We start from the raw sequence: 19,994 nt of genomic DNA on the forward strand, positions 1-19,994 counted from the left end.
AGTAATTTTGTGAATGATACAGGACTTGTCATCTTAAAGGTATCAATTGCAAGTTGCTAATACACACACACACACACACACACACACACACATAACAGTATGCGGAAACACTTTGAACTCTACAGAAGGTGATTTTATGCGTTGAAGTATTATGTCAGGAGTGCCCAAGATTACCTTAGGTTTAATGATTTATTAGTAAGACTTAAAGGATTCAGCAAAAGGATGAAGAGCAAAATCAGCAAAGGGAAAATGTACATAGGATGAAGTCTGGAGGAAGCCAGACTCAAGCTTCCAATGGTCCTTTCCCAATAGAGTGACACAAGACATGCTTACTTCCTCTAGCAATGAGTTATTACCAGATGTGTGAAATGTTGTCTATTGTGGAAGATCATTTGAGACCAGGAGCCCAGAGTTTTTACTGGAATCAGTCCATAGGCACTATCTACTTGTAGCATGCACCAAAATTTCAGATGTCCAGAAGGAAATCAGGGATTCATCATGAATTGTTTTGTTCATACAAACAGTTTAGGCACAGTGTGCCACCCTTATCAGTCTGGGAATGGTGGAAACCATCTCGAAAGCTAGTTACCAGATGCCAGCTAAGAGCTAACCTTGCAAGCCAACCTTTCTAGGGATAGCAGTCTCAAGCTTGCTTGTTCTTTTCTACGCAAGAGCTATTTATAAAACCTCTTAAGTTTTATTAGGGTGTTTATGAACAGATTATGAAGGCCTTCCTTGAGTTTTGGATGAAGTTTAGGAATTTGCATTTCTTTATTAATCTGCATTCTCCAAAAACCCTAAGAGACTCTTAACCAGTGGATTTAGGGAGATTAAAGGAACTGTTCTTTACATTGGTAGTCTATTGAAGAATATCCTTGTGGTATTGCTAATATTTCATTGTTTGCTTTAAAATTATCAATGCCCACTTTAAAAAAGTATTGGTCCATCCTGAATTATTGCAATGTAGAAATTAAATAGTAAAATTAAAGATTTATCTATCTGGCAGGATGGGTTTTTAGAGTTGTTTTTTAGAAAAAAAGAGTAATTCATAAATTGTGGTATACTTTACCATTGCTTTGTGGTAGCAGTCATCTGGAAAAGCCCTTATTTTAAATTTGCTATGGGTCTATTTATGCATGCATCCAGAGGATAGATAGCCCTTATGATTGAGGTTCCAGTTTTTCTTAATATACTTTCATTCTTTATTCATTCTTTCATTCTTGGTGATACACCTGAGAATTTCCATAAATTTTAGAATTTCCTAAGACCTCTAGAACCTAAGAATCCTGAAAACCAAAAAAGTAGATGACTGGTCTTAAAAACTTTCATTTCAAATTCAGAGAAAATGAACCTAGTATCAAAGGCAGTAGAGATATACAGCATTGGCTTTGTAGTTTTAAGTCTATCTAAATTTTTATCTTTTTTTATAAGAATGGTACGTTTTTTTCTTTTGAATCACTTGAGAGAAAATTGCTGACATACTGCCCACTCACCCGAAAATATTCTAATATCTATTTTTTACAAACAAGAACATTCTCCTGTATCACCAAGTTTTGCCTCATATCAAAAGGGTCTATATGCAGATTACATTTAATTGTCCTGTTTGAAACTGAAACAGTTCTTGAGCCTTTTCTTGATTTTTATAACTGACAAATTTTGAATATTCTAGGTCAGTTATTTCATAGAATGTGCCCGCATTTGGTTTTGTCTGATGTTTTTTCATGCTTAGATTCAGGTTTGGAATATCTTAAAACGATTGATGCATTCTTTTTGCTGCCTCTCAAATGGAACTTGTGCTTGATTTGTCCAAATTGATGGTGTCTTATACCTTGATCCCTTGCTTAAACTTCTGTCTGTTAGATCTATTACAATGTTCTTTTTCCTTTGAAATTAATAACTATTTTTGATTTGTATTTATAATCAATAAATATTTGGATTTGAAGGAAGTACTCTGAGACTCTATCAACATACTGTTCCTCCTCAAACTTTTATCCTCTGGTTTTAGCACCTGTTGTTGTTTCTTGGCTGGGTAACTTTTATTATGGTAATTGTCAAATGGTATCTTCTCTATTTAATCTTGACCTCTTTTTATATTATCAAAAACTTAGATCTTTGGGAACAGACTTTGAGAAGTGGCGTAAGTGAGTTTCTACAGAGTTTATTGTATCTTAGCAAAAGAGGGTCACTAGCTAAAATTACTTTTAAACAAACAAGAGAAAGAATATTTGATTTAGTATTTTTTTTTTTTCAAAATTAGAATCCAAACAAAATGTAAATAAATTTTTTCTGTGGCAGGTGTTAAGTAGGATGGCATTTATTGCATATTATAGCAGTCTAAAAATGTAGATGATCAGATGTACTCTTTATTTATAAAATATGAATTATTTTTGATAGTAGTAATGTTTACTGCTTATTTTTAGTGGTAGGTAACCTACCAGAGTTAAATTTATGTTGATAGCTGATTTCAGTGACAAAACTAAGTGCATTTTTACATATCAAAGTACAAAAATGTGTTTTTCATGCCACGACAAGGTGTCATATATTCCATATATAACCAGACTTATGGTATATAATTTTGGTATACTAAATGTCTGCTTTGATGGATTGAAGTTTGTATTCTCATTACTATCTTCTGTTGTGGTCTCTTCCTTTTACTTTTTGGCAGTTATGGTAAATTATTTTAAATATACTAGACTTAAAATTTTTTCCATTTTGGGTTTTTTTCTTATTTAAACCCATATAATGGTTGTTTGAGTATCTTCTTCTTAAAAAAACTTTGTAAGTATTACCTTGATAGCGAGGAACTGATAGTACTTTAAGACTCCTACCAGTACTTCATTATGTGATGTTTAGTGTTAAGAATAATTTAAGATGTCCTTGAATAATCTGTTCGGAAAACATAATATGACATCAGCCTAACATGGGGGTTTAAAACCAGAAGACTTGTGGTCAAGTCCTGGTTCCATAGTATCTGGGTCTGTGACCTTTGGGAAGTCAGTTAACTTTTCTGAACTTCAGCCTTCTCATCTATAAATGGAGATAATAGTTAAATTTAGTCTTCTCATGTGGTTGTTGTAGAGATTATTTTTATTTATTCAACAAATATTGGATCTACCATGTAACAGGCACTGTTCTACATCCTGGATGAAATAAGCAAAATGTAAGTGGAAGTACCTGAAAATTGTGATGTGCTATACGTATGTTGATCATAATAAATATAAATCTGAGTATGTTATTTATTTGGTAGGGTACAACCAAAAGATTGTTAGTGTTATATATTTCACATATGAATTTTTTGTATTTTAATGAGCTTTTCGGTGAAAAGCCACGTTATAGTCAAAGATTTGGAAATGCTGAATTAAAGTTGATCATATTCTTCAGTGTAAGACTTCTTAACTTTAATGTGTACTATGAATTTCTAAGAGGGAGGATATATATACATATATGTATACATACATATATAAATATTATTTATACTGTTTTATATGTACATTTATTTTGTGTGGCTTTTCACAAATTTATTTGACTTTAATGTCTTTTATTCAGAAAACATTTTGTGATTCTCTAGTCCTCTATGAAATACACTTTGAGGAATGATGGCCTTGAACTATAATTGAATCATAAGACAGTTCTCCAGATTTGTTAGCAGTGTTCAGTTTATCCTTGGATGACATCTTTCATTGCTTAAGTTGTTTGACAGCAAACTCTTATTCTGAGGGGCAGAGTAGTTATCTAGATAGTGATGATAAAATAGCCAGCAAAGGAAATGATTTGATTCATTTAAGATAATTTTTTGATATAATATTGGATAATTTTACAATGCATATAAAAATGGTTGATAGTTATATTTTCTCAGAAAGTTTTTATTTGTGTGTCTGAAATCCTTAACAGATTTTTTTTTTTTTTTTTTACTAACTCAAGTAGTGATACCTCCCTTTAATCTGGGTTTTATGAATATCAGAGAGCATTTCCCTGGCAGTGAGACAACCTGGAATGTAACTAGCTTTGCTATGTGTGGAAATACTTTATGGAGATAATTACTGTTCTCTGGGACTTTAGTTTCATCATCTGTAAAATGGCAGGATTGAACAAGGTGATTTTTAAGGTATAAAATTTTGTGAACATGTAGAAATTAAGCAGGATCTGTTCCATCTATTAACTGCAAAGTCATTTCATCTTGGTGGGCCGCAAATTTTGTATTTCTGTGTGGTAAGCCTAGGGGTGAGTTCTTCTCTCCTTTTGACCTGTTTCTCTCCTCTGACAAACAAACTTCCATAATTTAGGAGGGAAGAGCTTGATAGTCCTGGCATGGCTCATACATTTACCCTGAAGCAGTCATCATGGTTCAGCGATTGCTGGCTCAGGGCACCACAGGATCTCCCCTGTAACCCTGGGTATGTGTGTGTAAGAGTGAGATTTTTCTGATTGTCGTCTTCATCAACATCAGATGATTCAAGGAAATGGAGTGAAAGATGGTCAAAATCCATAGGTGTTCATTATAGGAAATGCCAGTTTAAAATTTAGTTTCTGGAGCTTATTCATCAGTATGATCAATCTACTTATTAAGGAATAAACCAAGATTGGGAAACTTTAACTCTATTAAAGTGTCACTGAAGAAAAAAATTTATGTAAGTAAAAGTGTAATATTTTACGGATGTAACATACAAAAATTTCTCTTAATCTACTTTTAAGATTCACTTGAGCATAAAACATTCAATAAATAATAAAACCATACTTCAGTTCTTTATATAGTTCATTACAAAGTTTTCCTCAGTTTATGAATTTGAAAGGAACTTATCAGACTCTACAGAACATATGCAAAGAAAACTTTTATTTAAAGGCAAAGGATGTCCTGCAGCAGGAGAAACACAATACAGATAAGCATTCCGAGAGGCATCCCACATGCAGGCTCCCACAGGCACATGTATACAAGGATTGTGCCGAGTATTCAGCTCCAGACACCAAGATCTAGCTTCTGAGGAACTCAGTTTACCGTTTCAGTGATCAAGCCCGTCTTGTCATGCCAATTAAGCCAGTTGCCAACCATCAATAAAACTGTTACACTCGGGGTCACTGGGGGAGTTTTGGGAGTTTGGCATCTTGAACAAGTATATCATAAATCCCACTGCCCTTGGCCAAGGGTCAAAAACCAGGTATCCAGGTGTGTCTCGTCCAGCTATAAATTATCTCTGTATTCGTACTTACTAAAGAAAGAACACTCCTCATTTTGGAGTAGTAGTATTAACAATGTCATTCTCCAGTTTGTCACTTATTTTCTCGAAAAGAACTGTTCAATAGAAATATAATGCAACTGCATATGTAATTATAAATTTACTAATAGCTCTATGAATAGCAGTTTCAAAAGGTAAAATTAGTTTTAATAATGTTTAATTCAAAATATCATTTAAACATGCAACTTACAGACTTGATATATTTCACATCCTTTTTTTGCACTCTTTGAAACCTACTGTGTACTTTATACTTATGCCACATCGTGGACCAGACACATTTTAAGTGCTCTATAGCCATGTGTGAGTAGTGGCTACCTACTGGATAGCCAGCTCTAGGCTGAAAACGTAATCGCTGTGTAACGACTGTATCAGTTAGAAAATGTGTTCGACATTCTAAATATCAAAATCAAAAACAAAGGAAACACCTGTTTTTGTCAGTGATCCTCACTCATTTTTGATGCATCTTCATTCATTCATTCATTCATTCATTCATTCATTCAATAGGCATTTATTGATCACCCCCTATGTACGAGAGATTAAATACTGGAAGTATATTTCCCTTGAAGAACTCAGAATCCAGTGAATGAAAATGATCTATTAATGGATTACTAAAATACATATTATAAGTGCTGATAAAGCATACAGGATATGCTATGGAAACAGACTTAGTATGTTTTTGGATGAAGGGTGTAGGAAGATTTCACAAATTCAAGTTATATGAGCTTGGTCTTAAAGGATGAGTGGGGTGTGAAAAGATGGGAAAGAGCAGAGCAAGGCTATTTTAGTCAGAAGATACAGAGACATAATCAAAAGCAGGGTATTCTTGGAAAACTGCTAACAGTTTAATATGGCCAGAGTTTAAAATACCTTCAGTCAAGATGCAGGAAACAAAGGCAGACTGCATATAGAGGCAAGAATATACATTGTAGCATATTAAAGAGTTAGGACTTTGTGATGGAGACCTAAATGATTTTACAATGAGAAACATAAAATTTATATTTTGGAAATAGTACTTTGATGGTAGTGTATTAGGTGAGCTGGGGGCAGAAGAGGGAGACAAATTAAGAAGCTTTTGTAAACAATAAATAAGATTTCAATCGTGACAGCAAATGGGAAGAAATGGACATACATGAATACAATTCTGGAATTTAATCAAGAGGACTGAGGCCATTTTTGTGACTGGGTGGTTTTAGGAATGGCAAGCAGGGCATAGTAAAACATAAGAAATCAGATGTGACTTGGAGGTATGTATGATTTATTAAGTTGTTTTATAATTAACCAGCTCTTTTCAATGACTTATCAAGGTAGTTCACAGGTATTTAAACAAGCACCAGTTGAATAAGCACAGGTTTTGCTGCTCAGGTGACAGCAAGTAAGAAGTAAAATGACATCTAGTGGTGAAATCAGCTGATCTTCTAAACATCCTTTAATTTACATGTGCTTTATAAAAATCTTAGTAAGTGCCTTATTACTTATCTTAATTTAGAAAATGGTTAGTCTATGATTACAGAGGAATAAATTTGCCTTTCTGGAATGTAAGCAATAATTGGTGTCATAATTTTAAAAATCTGAGTTGAAAAAAAATCAGATTATGCTGATCAAAAGGACTCATTAATTTCCAAGCAAGACTCCTGAAGACAAGATCACCATAAAAACTGCAACATTTTTGATTTACAGAGATAATAAAACTACTCTGTTAGCATCCTTGTAGGGGGTGGGGAAAAACTTTACTTACAAAGAAATAAAAATCAGACTGGCTTTAAACTTTAAGTTTAAATACTGGACATAGGAGAGAAAACATAGAAGACTATTGAGCAAGACAAAAGCTAAGAATTTTGTACCTAGCCAGGTTTTATGTGTAATATATAAGCTCAAACTTGTAAAGATTCAGTAGATATACTACCCATTGCCCTTCTTTAAAAATTGTTCTAGCCACTGAAAGATTGGTGGTAAATATTGGAGTAAGTTGAGTTATAACTGAATAATTGTTTACTTCATGAAACAAAATGCATACAAAAAATGACTTGTGAAAATAAATGTAAAATTTGTGTCTGTAATCTCAAGTTATATCAGTCTGACATTCCCATTAGAGCTTTGGGTGGTAGAAGGAGAATAAAAGCCTGATGCTGGCCTTCAGAGCAAACATTTAAATTCTTTACTGAAAGCTCACATATTTCTGAACAGATTGAAATAGTGGTTGAAGTTCTATGTTCCTTGTACAGTGTGAGGGACTACTTTTCAGATTTAGGCCTCTTTTTTCCCTGCCTTTCTTTTTTTCTCAATTTCCTTCCCCCTGCTCCCCGCCAACAAACCAGTCTTCTCTCCCAGCAGTGCAGCAGTCCAGCAGTCCTCTCCAGTCCCTTGGTTTGGTGTTCGACTTAAACTCTATCACTGGCCACTGGATTTTTGTACATTAGGATGCCAATTTAATTAGAGGTTCAAGTTTCATTGCACTGTCATTTCGTACAAAATGGGGAAAGAGATGATCCCCTGGGTTCTTGAGGCAGGATTAGATGCTCTAAGATCAGTTGACAGGGGTGGATTTATAAAAATTTAATGTAATAAATTTGAAAATACTGTATCAGTGGGGAAAGCAATGATGGTTCAACAAATAGTGCTGGCAGGTGCATACCTTTGTCACAGCTCTTCAGATCGTACATTTTAAATAAGTGCACGTTATTGTCTGGCAGTCATAGCTCAATAGAACTGTAAAAATAGCTTTGAAATTATTAGAGGAAAAATACCTTCCCTATGCCAAAATATACTTCAGAAAATAATTAAATGTAATAAGTGAAACTATAAAGCAATTTTAAGAAATTGCAAAAAAAAATTGATTTTGATGTGGTAAAGAACTTCCCAATAAGTGTGAAACCAAGGAGGGGAATGACAAAAAAGGGCTGATAGCTTTTTTTCATACAAATACATACATATTATTCATAAATGGAATCATATCTTACCGGTCCCTTCTCCCTCAGCCTTCCCCCACATTAGCAGCCCAGTGACCAGGTACACTATGTCAAAAATCTTGCAGGTGTTCTTCAAAAATATATTTCTAAAATTATATATATTAGTACACACATATGTAAATATGAGTGGTTTTGCCATTGTTTTGCATAAAATGGAATTATATTAATCTTTTTTGTATGTTTTCTTAATCCACTCTACTTGAGGAAATCCCTTCATGTCATCAGGCTTAGCTCTAATTCCTTCATTTTCATGGTTGTGTAATAGCCAGTTTTGTTCCCAGTTTTTCACAAAGCATTCAGCCATTCCAACATAATGAGCATTCACTTTATTTTCAGTTATTGATCACTACAAGTTATGCTGTCATTACCGTCTTGTACATATTTGATAGGCATTGGTCCTTTTGTTTCTATGGAATAAATGCTTAGGAGTGGAATTGCTCTTCCTAAGAATTAGAGTTTTAAGTATTTCTATTTTTAATTAATATTCGCAGACCGCCTTCCAAAGAGACTGTATCCTTTGCACATTTCTTTCAGTCATGTATGAGGACCTCTTTGACAGCGATCCCGCCAGCATGTTATAGCCCATTTCACTTTCTGTATTTTGCTTTTTTTTTTTTTTTTTAAACTTCCTCTTTTCTCAAGGTTTCAAAGTCGACCAGAGAGGAATGACTGGGGCTTTCTTCTTTCTCAGGTATTTTCTGGGCATGCACATGACCTTGCACATGTGTGCAACCTTTTAGTCCTGGAGTGTGTTCAGTTTTTCAGGATTGTCTTTTAATTCTTGCCCAGGCTTTTATTTGACTCACCTGAATCCACAGCCTTAGGCAGCTGTGATACCGCCAGCAGATTGCTATTATTTCTGTGATGCCCTGCAAGTGAAAGGCCTTCTGTCCCTCTGAGCTGATGTCTGTGTCAAATGAAGTTGCCACAACACCCTGGGAATAGAGGTTTCCAGGGAGCTGCGTTGGGACAAAATACTGATTGTGGTCTAGGGAAGCTGGTTTTAACAGAATTGCAAAAAAAATTTCAGCCCTCTTTGTTGGCTGATAATATTACATTTTCATGTCTGCCTAGCCACCTAGCTGGGAAGTGAGGAGGTTGGGAATAACACTTATCAGACTGTTCTAGTCCTCCCTGTCTTACAGAGGTTCGTTCAGTCATTTCTATTGGGTAGACAATGTTCCACTTGTTTTGTGGCTTCAGTTTATTTCCAGAGTTCTGAAGTGGCTAACTTTAGTTGTTTTGCTAGTATTTCAATTTTTGTGGGAGAGGTCCTTTTGGGTTTACAGAGGTACTTACTTTGTCATTCCGGAAGTCCATTTCCTTTCCTAGTTTCCTTCACTATTCATAGGTAGTGACTCTACCATGTGAACTCTAAGGTCATTTTTTGCAAAAGCTGTTTCTAATTATATTAAATTTATGAATTAATTTTAGAATTGACATTTTAGGATTTTAAGTTTTCTTAACTGGAAACGTTAAGACTGATGAAGACTTCATTATTTAAATGTATAGTTCTGTGCAGTTTTAAAATTTTTCTAATAATTCGGTCATAAATGGTACTGGGAAAGATGTTTGTAACATATGCTGGATACAGTATCAATGGCCTTTAAATATAAAATTTGTTTTTAAATGTTAAGAAGATAACATACAAGCATAGGTAAAGCACATAAGCTATTTTAAAAGAAGAATACAGATGACCAGAAAGTCGAAGAATATTGTTAGAGATAAAAACAATACAAATTAAAATTAGATACCCTTTCCACTTAAAAACAACAGAAAAATAGCATTGTTTGGGAAGAATGTGGCAAACTGTGGTCTTACACAGCTAATGGAAGTATGAATTGGTGCAACCTGTTTGGAATACAGTTTGACCCAGATATAACTTTTCCTAAGAATTAATCCTAAGGAAAAATCATTAATTCTTTACTCACTTATTAAATAGCTACTGAGCACCCACTGATATGTCAAACAATGTTCGTCACCAGGGATACATCAACAGAAAGCACATATACACTTAAAAACCTTTGCTTTCACGGAATTTACATTCTTCTTGGTGAGTCAAACAACAAACAATGAAATTTAAACAAAAGTTTATTAGGATGAGCTAGGTGTATTATGGGGGGGAAAGCTTGGAAAGAAGTACTGGGATAGGGGCATGTGTCTGGGATCTCCAGAAATAATATGTTAATATTGAGAATGATTAATTTCTAAAAATGAAGATATGTTTTATTTTCTTTTTCTGAGTTGTTTCTAACAATGAACATGTAGAAATAGCAGAAATCAAACTTTTTTTTAAATAATAAAATTCTTTATGAGTTTCTGACATTTTATAGAGGTTGGTTTATTTTAGCAGTCTTTGGGCATTACAATGGATGGATTTTACTTTAGGAGAATAAATATAAATGAAGTTATTAGCATAGGGTTTAATTTTGCAACTGTCACACTTGGGTGAAAAACACGATTTAGAATTTTTTTTCTCAGATCTAGCTATTTTAAAACTTGAATTCATTTAGAAAATTAAAATTCCGCTTGCTTATCTGCAATTAAGAACATTGGGAAGGCTATCAATTTCTTTTATAAGAATTTTGTCACATACATGTCATTACTGAGTTACTCATTTACTTTTCAGCGCTGAATTTCAAACAGTAGATTTACTTCATTATTTTAAATATTTTATATTAAATACTTCTTTTGAAATCATTTTAAAATGTTTCATGGTGTATTTCATTATATTTTACTTTCATTTTATATATAAACCATCAATATAAGAATTTAGAGTAACTTAGAATTTTAGAATTTAATGCAGGAAAATATATTCTAGGAAAACAATTAAAGGATGGGAAGAAGCCAGAACCATGCAAACCTATCCTCAAGGTGGAATTCAAAACGACTAGATCTGGGTAAGATTTTACTTCATTGCCAATATTCATTTTATATAATTACTCAAATAGCACTAAAGGCTATTTTATCATTGTGTTGTAAAGCCTGCTTTAGAATGGTCTAGCTCGGTCTTAAATTTTATGCATTCTTTATTTAACAAGATAACTAAAATTGGTAAGTTTAAGATAAAGTATTTCTTTGTATTCTCTTTGTCTTTAGTGGTTTTGTAACGTATCTTGGAAAATTCGAATAATCTTTCTTGTCAAATGTTATACATTCTGTTAAATTAGTCTTCAGTAACTGTCATTTATTCACTACTGAAAATCGTGGCATAAGCAGTGAAAAAATATTTAAAACTTAACCAACTTATGCTGTCTGTGTTAATTATGAAAGATAGATGTATTCTTCAAGAATTGAATCTCATAAGAATATTCAGCAATTACAAAAATACATGCAGTTTAACACTAAAGGAATTTTGTCAGTTGTATTTTATATTTTTTTATATGTACCAACTGTTTAAAAATATAATAAAGGAAAAAAGTTATAAATGTTTCTTTGAAAATGTCACATTTCATTAACCCTAAAAGAAGCCTTTTATTTGTGTTCTAGTTCCCTGGGAAAAGTGTGTGGTTTTGTTTACTATAGCTGTGTAAGAGAGTGAACTTACGTAGTATCTAGTGCATCGGTTCCCAGATTGTGGTCCTTGGGCCAGCAGCATTAGCAGAGAACTTGTTAGAAATGCAAGTTTTCGGACTCCACCCCAGACCTTCTGAATCAGACACTCTGTGGCTGGAGCCAACCAAACTGTGTTTTAATTAGACCCGTAGGAGATTCTGATGCATGGAAGTTTAGAACCACTGATGTATGTTTCTGTATACCAGTTTATGACCACTGGTTGTTATAACTGGCCCACTTCCCTTTGTAATTTGCCCTTCTTCTAATCATAATCATTTCAGCCCTATTCTCATTTGAGAAAAGACAGTAGGCTGAAGAATTGTTAAGATTGCTATTATTTGTCCTTGATCCTCATTAATCTTCCTCTGGGATTCAGAAGATATATTGTGTTCCGAAAAGAGGTTGAATGAACTCCAAAAGGAATGGCATCTGTTTAATTGACTGTGGCACCTCACTGTGTAACCTTTGGCATAGAGTTACTTGATGTCTTTGTACTTCAGTTTCCTCACTTATGACATGAATATGATAATAGGTCAGAAGGTCATTGTGATGATTTAAGTGAGACAGTCATGTATTGAAAACATTTTACAGAGCGCCTGGTACATAATAAACTTTCTATAAGTAGTTGCTCTTATTGTTTCTAGGAAACTTCCTACTACCAATTGATTTTTTTTTTTTTTTTTGGCCATAATTTGAGTACGGCAAAGGAATGTAAGTAGGAAAAGAAATGACAGCAAGAAAAAAAAAAGGGTGTGTGGGGAACCAGGAAAAAAACCTGTTTATAATGCAGCATCAAATGAATTGTCTAAACATTTAAATTAACAGTGTTTATTGTCTTCTGAATTATCCATTCATTTTAACAAGTACTGATTGGCAACAAAGATAAAAGTCCAGGGAAGATTTTTTTTTCTTCTCTGTGCTTTACCTATTCCTGTTTTCCATATTTATAAATGGTAGTACTTATGTTTTCATTTTCTTCGTGCAGCAGTATTTTTTCTTCCATAAGATCAGGCATGAAGAAAAAGTCTAGCTCTTTTGCATGCATTTGTAGATACCTTTAAATAGATCGATAGAATCACTCTCTGAGAATGATCTTCACTAGCTTTCCAATTTCTTTTTTCACCTGGGATAGGACATGCAGTAAATTAAAAGGTTCTTTTTTCATCATGGCCTCCTTCCTTGAGATAGTTCCCTAGAATTCCAATGTGTAGCCAATGTTGAGAACTACTGCACCCCCCATTGCATCTAAAGCAGAGTCACCCTCTATTAAATAAACTTGTCAGCTCTTACCTTTTCCTTTTCCTAGCAAGTGTCTTGGGCAGGTGCCAGCTAAAAGGATTTGGGTTAGCAACAGGAATTGTTGGCAAATTGCCAGATTTTATTAGCAGAGCCTTCCTCTCCTCCTCAAGATCTTTTGCATTTTCTTCTTTTTACCTAAAAATCATTCTAGGCAGAAAGATTCCCTTTCATCCTTTATAGCTTAGCAATATCACTGCTTTGAGGATTTTTGGCCATGTTGTCTAGGTTGGGTCCCCGGTAATATAGTGTCAAAGTATGCTATGTATTTCCCTTCTAGAATTTGTACTTGTCATTAATAGTGAAATTATTTGTTCAATGCATGCCTTGCCCTTTAAATATTAGCTCAGTGAAAGCATGGGACATAACCTGTCTTACTTCTAATTGTCCTAGCATAGTGTTACTGCATATAAGGAAGAACATAGGCTGTTGTTTAGAAAAGTGTAGCCATGAAGAATTAGCCGTTATAGGTTAACAATAACATATAATTTAACTCTGAGGGAAAGGTAAACCCTGACAAAAAATGGAATCGAGATCTGTGTCTAACTTTTATTTTCTAGTAAAATAAAAGCATATATTACTAGGACAATTAGAAGTGAGAAAGATTATGTTCTAGTTTGCTGACCCCCCCCCCGATATGCACATATGTACATGCATGATATATTTAAGTTTATCTGTAAGCAAATTTGCCCGCCCAACTGTGGTGCCTGAATTTGTTTCCAACTAGTTTAGTACATGATTTCTTTAATTTCATATGTGCACTAAGAGCTGTAGGTGGATTGCCTGTATAAGAATATGAAAAAAGCACAGGGGCGCCTGGGTGGCTCAGTCAGGTGTCTGACTCTTGATTTTGGCTCAGGTCATGATCTCAGGGTCGTTAGATTGAGCCCCATGTTGGGCTCTGTGCAGGGTGATTCTCTCTCTTTCTCTCTCCCCCTCTGCCCCTCCCCAGCTGGCATGCACACATTCTCTCTCTCTCAGAAAAAAAATTTCTTTTGAAAAAAAGAAAAACAGACTAATAAAAACTTGGTACATTTGTGATATTCTGGTTCTGAAAATATCTAAAAGTCTATTTCAGTAACATCCACAAGTTGCTTCCACTGAGTTTCCCCCCCACTGCTACTAGAATATCCACTGAGAGAATCCTAACTCTCTGAAGCCCAGAAACAAACTCCTTCATGCAGAAAGGTTTTTTCCCAGAACACAGACTTACTCTCATATATTTTTTCCTTCTCAGCTATAGATTTTTCTTAGATAACTGTGTCTGTGTAATAATCCATAATAACACTTACGCTGCGCTTACTGTGTGCCGGAGAGTATTCTGAGCACTTTATACATCCTCATTTATTTAATCTTAGCAGCCACTGGATGAGGCAGGTATGATTACCTTTGTCTTCCAGGAGGAAACTGAAACGGAGACGTTGAGTGACTTGCCCAAAGTCATACAAGTCATAAGCGGAAGACCCCAGATTTAATTAAGTCTGTACTCTTAATCACTTTACTTCCTTTTTAATGAAACCTATTCTCTGTTCACATTAACCACCAATCCCCAAGATCATATTCAGCAGCAATTGCTCTGCAAAACTATCTGATAAAACTGTGATGAAGAAACTCACCTTCAGTTTAGTCACATATGTTGACCATTGAGAACAGTATTTTAGAAACTAGTCTTTACATCAATAAATATGTTTATATTGTCATCGTCTATCATGCATGGAGCTTTCTCTTTTTATATTCTTGCCACCAATGTATTAGAGTCAACAAATGTTCCATACTCATTCTCTCTCCATCCCAATTCATGGTAAGCCATAGCATCCAGAAGAGAGACTCATTCAGATAGCATGCCCACTTTCAGAAGCAGAAGTGGTTCCTTTTTGTATTGTCCTAATAATTCTCATAGCCTTACTTGAGATGAAACTGGCTTCTTGTCTTTGGAACTCAAAACTCTTACTTAGATGGCTTGGCTTCCAAGCACCAAGAAGAAAAAAACCAGGTGAACATCCATTATTTGCCTTTTATAAGCCAGGTATTCTATGCAGTTTGAATGCATTACCTTCCATAATTCTCACAACAACACTGTGAAGTAGGCACTTTTATCATCTCCGTTTAGAGATATAAATAATAAGGCTTAGCTTAAGTTAACTTGGCTTACAGAGTAACAGAGCTGGAATTTGGGCTCAGGTTGACTCCAGAGATGGAGTTGTTTATCAGTACACTGACCACTCTCACAGTTAAGATGGGTTAGGATAGGGGCGCCTGGGTGGTACAGCGGTTAAGCCTCTGCCTTCGGCTCAGGGCGTGATCCCGGCGATCTGGGATCGAGCCCCACATCAGGCTCTTCTGCTATGAGCCTGCTTCTTCCTCTCCCACTCCCCCTGCTTGTGTTCCCTCTCTCACTGGCTGTCTCTATCTCTGTCGAATAAATAAATAAAATCTTTAAAAAAAAAAAAAAAGATGGGTTAGGATAGAATCGTCCTAATGAGTCACAAGTCACTTAGTTTGCGAAGAACTGATTTCTTTTTCTTTCTTTCTTTTCTTTCCTTTCTTTCTTTCTTTCTTTCTTTCTTTCTTTCTTTCTTTCTTTTTCTTTCTTCCTTCCTTCCTTCCTTCCTTCCTTCCTTCCTTCCTTTCTTTTTTAAGGATTTTATTTTTTTTTTTAAGTAATCTCTACATCCAGTGTAGGGCTTAAGCTCACAATCCTGAGATCAAGAGTCGCATGTTCTACCAACTGAGCCAGCCAGGTTTCTCTTTTAAATGTGGTAGTTTATCAGATCATCTTCATAAATTTAACATTAAATCATACTCAATACAAGTAATCATATTAATGTGATCTGAGAGGAGATTCTGTCTGTGTCTCTCTAATAGGCTGGATAACTTGTAAGTAACCCTAGCTACTCAGAGGACTAGAGAGCTTCATAGATCACTTCTAGGCTACAAATTCTAATTTGATGAAGTCCAGTTTTAGGTTTTATGGTATCCCCTTGTGGTCATGGCACTCGATCTTTTTTTTTTTTAATTTTTTTTTTAAGATTTTGTTTATTCATTTGACAGAGAGAGAGACAGCCAGTGAGAGAGGGAACACAAGCAGGAGGAGTGGGAGAGAAAGAAGCAGGCTCCCAGCGGAAGAGCCTGACGTGGGGCTCGATCCCAGAACTCCAGGATCACGCCTTGAGCCAAAGGCAGACGCTTAACGACTGAGCCACCCAGGCGCCCCATGGCACTTGATCTTAACACTGTTTAGGAAAATATGTAATGTCACTTAATCTTTACAATAACTCTATGAGGTGGATATTACAGAAGAGAAAACTGAGGCTCAGATCATTAAAATTAAATTGTTCAGTCCTCATAGGTACAAAGTAATGGAGCTAGGATCTGAACATAGATAGCTTCTTCCAAAGCTTGGGTTATGACCCATTGTGCTTCTCTGTATTCAGTTCATTATCATAATGACTTATTCTTATGCTACCCTGTTATTTTCCTCTTTACTCAGGAAGGTCCCTGGTGAAAACTTGTCGTAACTAAGCAGTATGTCTCTTATCAAACATGCCCAGTTAAAGAATTCCATGGCTTCTGATGTAACTTGAGTGTGAGAGAGTATGGGGCCTTGCAGTGAGGTCTTCAACTACATCCTCACATTTCTCCCTGATGATAGGGTAGGTCAAAGCAGTATCCTTAGAAGGTTCAACTTTATGTTCTCTAGACTAGTACTAGTCGAAGTATGGTGCATGAATGGTTCCAGTCTGCTAACTCTCGGAGACAAAATATCATACAGAAATCAAAAGTGAGAGTATGGAAGCTTGATATCATTTGACATTACCACAACATCTGTGCACACATTTAGTTGTTTTTCTTACAAAACATGGATTTTCAATGAATTGAAAAATTTTTTAAATAGTTCTTGACCACAGATAGTTTGAGAAGCATTGTTCGAAACTATAGCATTACCTAATTAGAAGAGTGCTTTTAATTCATCTCCCTATATTTTAGATTTTCTTTATTGCTTTTCAGCCCTTAAAAATTGGTGTTTTTGATTATTCCATTCTGATTTGATGGCTCAAAAAACTTAGTAGAACTAGGAATTCATAATTACTTTTTGAGTATGCTCCACAGTTTGCTTTCCACTCTAACCATGTGTGCAGATAAACCTATTATAATGGCACATAATCAGCAAAATCTAAGCTTTTAACTTTTATGTGAAAAGTGAACAATTTGACACCAAATATGAGATCATAGTTGTATAGATTTCTGTTGGACTATTCAAATTAAAGAATCATAATTTACATTTGGAATTTGAACTGAGAATCTTAGAAGTTTGATGTAGAGTCTCATAAAAATCATATGTTCATTCAATAAAACGCTAAGCACTGGGGGACGCCCTGGTGGTTCAGTTGGTTAAGGGGCTGACTCTTGATTTCAGCTTAGGTCATGCTCTCAGGGGTCGTGAGATGGAGCCCGGTGTTGGTGCTGGGCGTGGAGTCTGCTTAAGATTCCCTCTCTCACGCTCCCTCTGCTCCTCACTACCCGCTCCCCCCCTCCCAAAGCTGAGCACTGACGTTAGAGTGGTAAATAGAAGATATTTGTTAGCTTTCAAGAGCTAAGGTAAATTATACCCTCTGTTTCCTAAAGGAGCTCGCAGTATAAAGGGAAAGTAGATAAACATAATGGCAATTCAGTGTGGTAAAAATGCTGAGAAGCAGGCACAGGATGCTAGGAACACAGAAGGGGAACCCAACACAAAGTGGATGGATCAGGAAAGGTTTTTCTGAGGCGATAATAATTGGACTGAGTGTTAAAGGTTTTTTTTTTTGTTTTTTTTTTTTTTAATTTTATTTATTTATGTGACAGAGAGACAGCCAGCGAGAGAGGGAACACAAGCAGGGGGAGTGGGAGAGGAAGAAGCAGGCTCCCAGCGGAGGAGCCCGATGTGGGACTCGATCCCAGAATGTCAGGATCACGCCCTGAGCCGAAGGCAGCTGCCTAACGACTGCGCTACCCAGGCGCCCCGAGTGTTAAAGTTTTAAAGTCAAACAGAAGATGAGGGGAAGTGTATCTCAGGCAATAAACAATGTGTGCAAATGCTATTACAGTAATTTCAGCTGCAGGCTATTAGGGTCAGAACTAAAGTCATCATGGGGCTGACATGGAGGAGACAAGTTCTTGAGATCCTAATAGAGGAAACAGGATGCATTTTACAAGATTTGGAGTTGTGTCCTCTCTTATTACATATTGCTTTACTCACTGCGTTGTGGCCCCACTGGTCATTTAGTTCCTCAGATATACCAAACTCATTCCTGACTTGGGGTCTTTGCAGTCGTTCTTCCTGCTGCCTAGAATACACATCCCTTTCCTCCCAATGCCAAGCTCTTTGAGTGGCTGGCTCCTCATCATTCTGGACAGCTCATCTGTCAGTACTTCAGGGATTTTTTTCTGACCACTCTTACAGTAACAGCTCTGTCGCCCCCTCACAGTCAGCCTACCACTCCACATTGTTTTATTCTCTTTGTAACACTTGTCCCAATGTGCTTGTTCATGTAGGCCAGACATGAGAGCACTCTTTTAGTTTCAGGAATACAGGTACTCAGAATAAATTTGAATGAATGGGTAATGTTGCAGAACTGAGTTGAGCAAGTTGGTTATAAAAATGGCTTTTGGGTAGCCGTGCCTTCTTTAACTGAAGAGTGTTTCATATGAAACACAACTTGAGCCAAACCACTTACCAAGGCCAGCCTGGGGAGGTGAGTCAGAAAGACAAAGGAATTACTTAAAAGTGTCCAGCCTCTTAAAATTTCAATCAGATTATGAAAGGTCTAGGGGCATCTGGGTGGCTCATTCGGTTAAGTATCTGACTCTTGATTTCAGCTCAGGTCATGATCTCAGGGTGATGAGATCTAGCCCCACATCAGGCTCCATGCCCAGCATGGAACCTGCTTCAGATTCTCTTTTCCTCTCCCTCTGCCTGCCCCTGTATGCGCACATGCATGGCACTTGCTCTCATGAATGAATGAATGAATGAATGAATGATTGAATTAAATGTCCAGACACCTTTCTAGTGCAGGTATCTTCACAAAAATGACAGTCTTGAGGAGTACCCAATACCACTAAAAGAAATCCTACTGAAATTCTACTTAAAGTTGTGGGATAAAAATTATATTACCTCCAGGATTTATTATAACATCAAAAAAGCTAACCTTGTGTTTAAAAACAGTAAGATTCTCCACCTCCATAATTCATATGCTACCTAGAAATAATCTAGATTTCTAGAATTTTTTATATAATTCTAAATGCCAACAAAACAATTTATATAATTTTCACTATCTAGTATTAAATATTTATTTTATTGTATTGATGACTATTTTCTTATAAAATATTCATCTCATTAATATTTACTCTTCCAAGTTTGGTTCTTTATAAAGAAAAAAATATAACCTGTTGGGTGTTCATAAGTTAGGTGATTCCTGCGTGGAACACTTAGATTTTTTTTTTTTAAACAACACATAAAAAGGAAAAAAAAATATGGATTTAAATATATACATATATGTACGTATTAAATAAATGCATACATATATGCATTTATTGCTAGATTTGAGGAACTTTTATTATGAAAAAGAATATTACCTTGGTACTTCTTTGAAACCGTTTCTTACTCATATTTTTTTTATTCTTATGTTTTTATGCTTACTTTTTTCATCATATATTTTTTTCTCTCCTGAGTTTGGAAAAGAAGTGTAGGCAACTTACAAGGCACTGAATACACACTTAGTTGCCTTTTGAGGATAAACCGACCTAATTGCCATGGTGTTATTAAATACTGTATTAACAATTTATCTAATAAACTGGTGACTTACCTGGCAAACCTACCTGGTATTTCCATGGAAATTTTATTCTGTAATGTCAGCATCTCCCTGTTTCTGGTTCTTATATTAACAATGCTTTTTTTTTTTTTTTT

The 19,994-nt window shown here is 35.4% G+C and overlaps 1 protein-coding gene across 5 annotated transcripts in view; it reads left to right on the forward strand.

Annotated features, from left to right (window-relative positions):
- STXBP5 (syntaxin binding protein 5) overlaps window positions 1–19,994 on the forward strand; it is a 159,607-nt gene that overhangs the window by 69,265 nt on the left and 70,348 nt on the right. For all 5 annotated transcript variants that reach the window (XM_040627929.1, XM_008695061.2, XM_040627930.1 and 2 more), the window contains exon 9: window positions 11,019–11,097. In XM_040627929.1, the coding sequence (XP_040483863.1) occupies window positions 11,019–11,097 (79 nt within the window). The remainder of the gene's footprint in view (window positions 1–11,018; window positions 11,098–19,994) is intronic.

Source organism: Ursus maritimus, unplaced genomic scaffold (genome assembly GCF_017311325.1).
Source record: "Ursus maritimus isolate PB19 unplaced genomic scaffold, ASM1731132v1 scaffold_13, whole genome shotgun sequence".
NCBI classification, from domain to species: domain Eukaryota; kingdom Metazoa; phylum Chordata; class Mammalia; order Carnivora; family Ursidae; genus Ursus; species Ursus maritimus.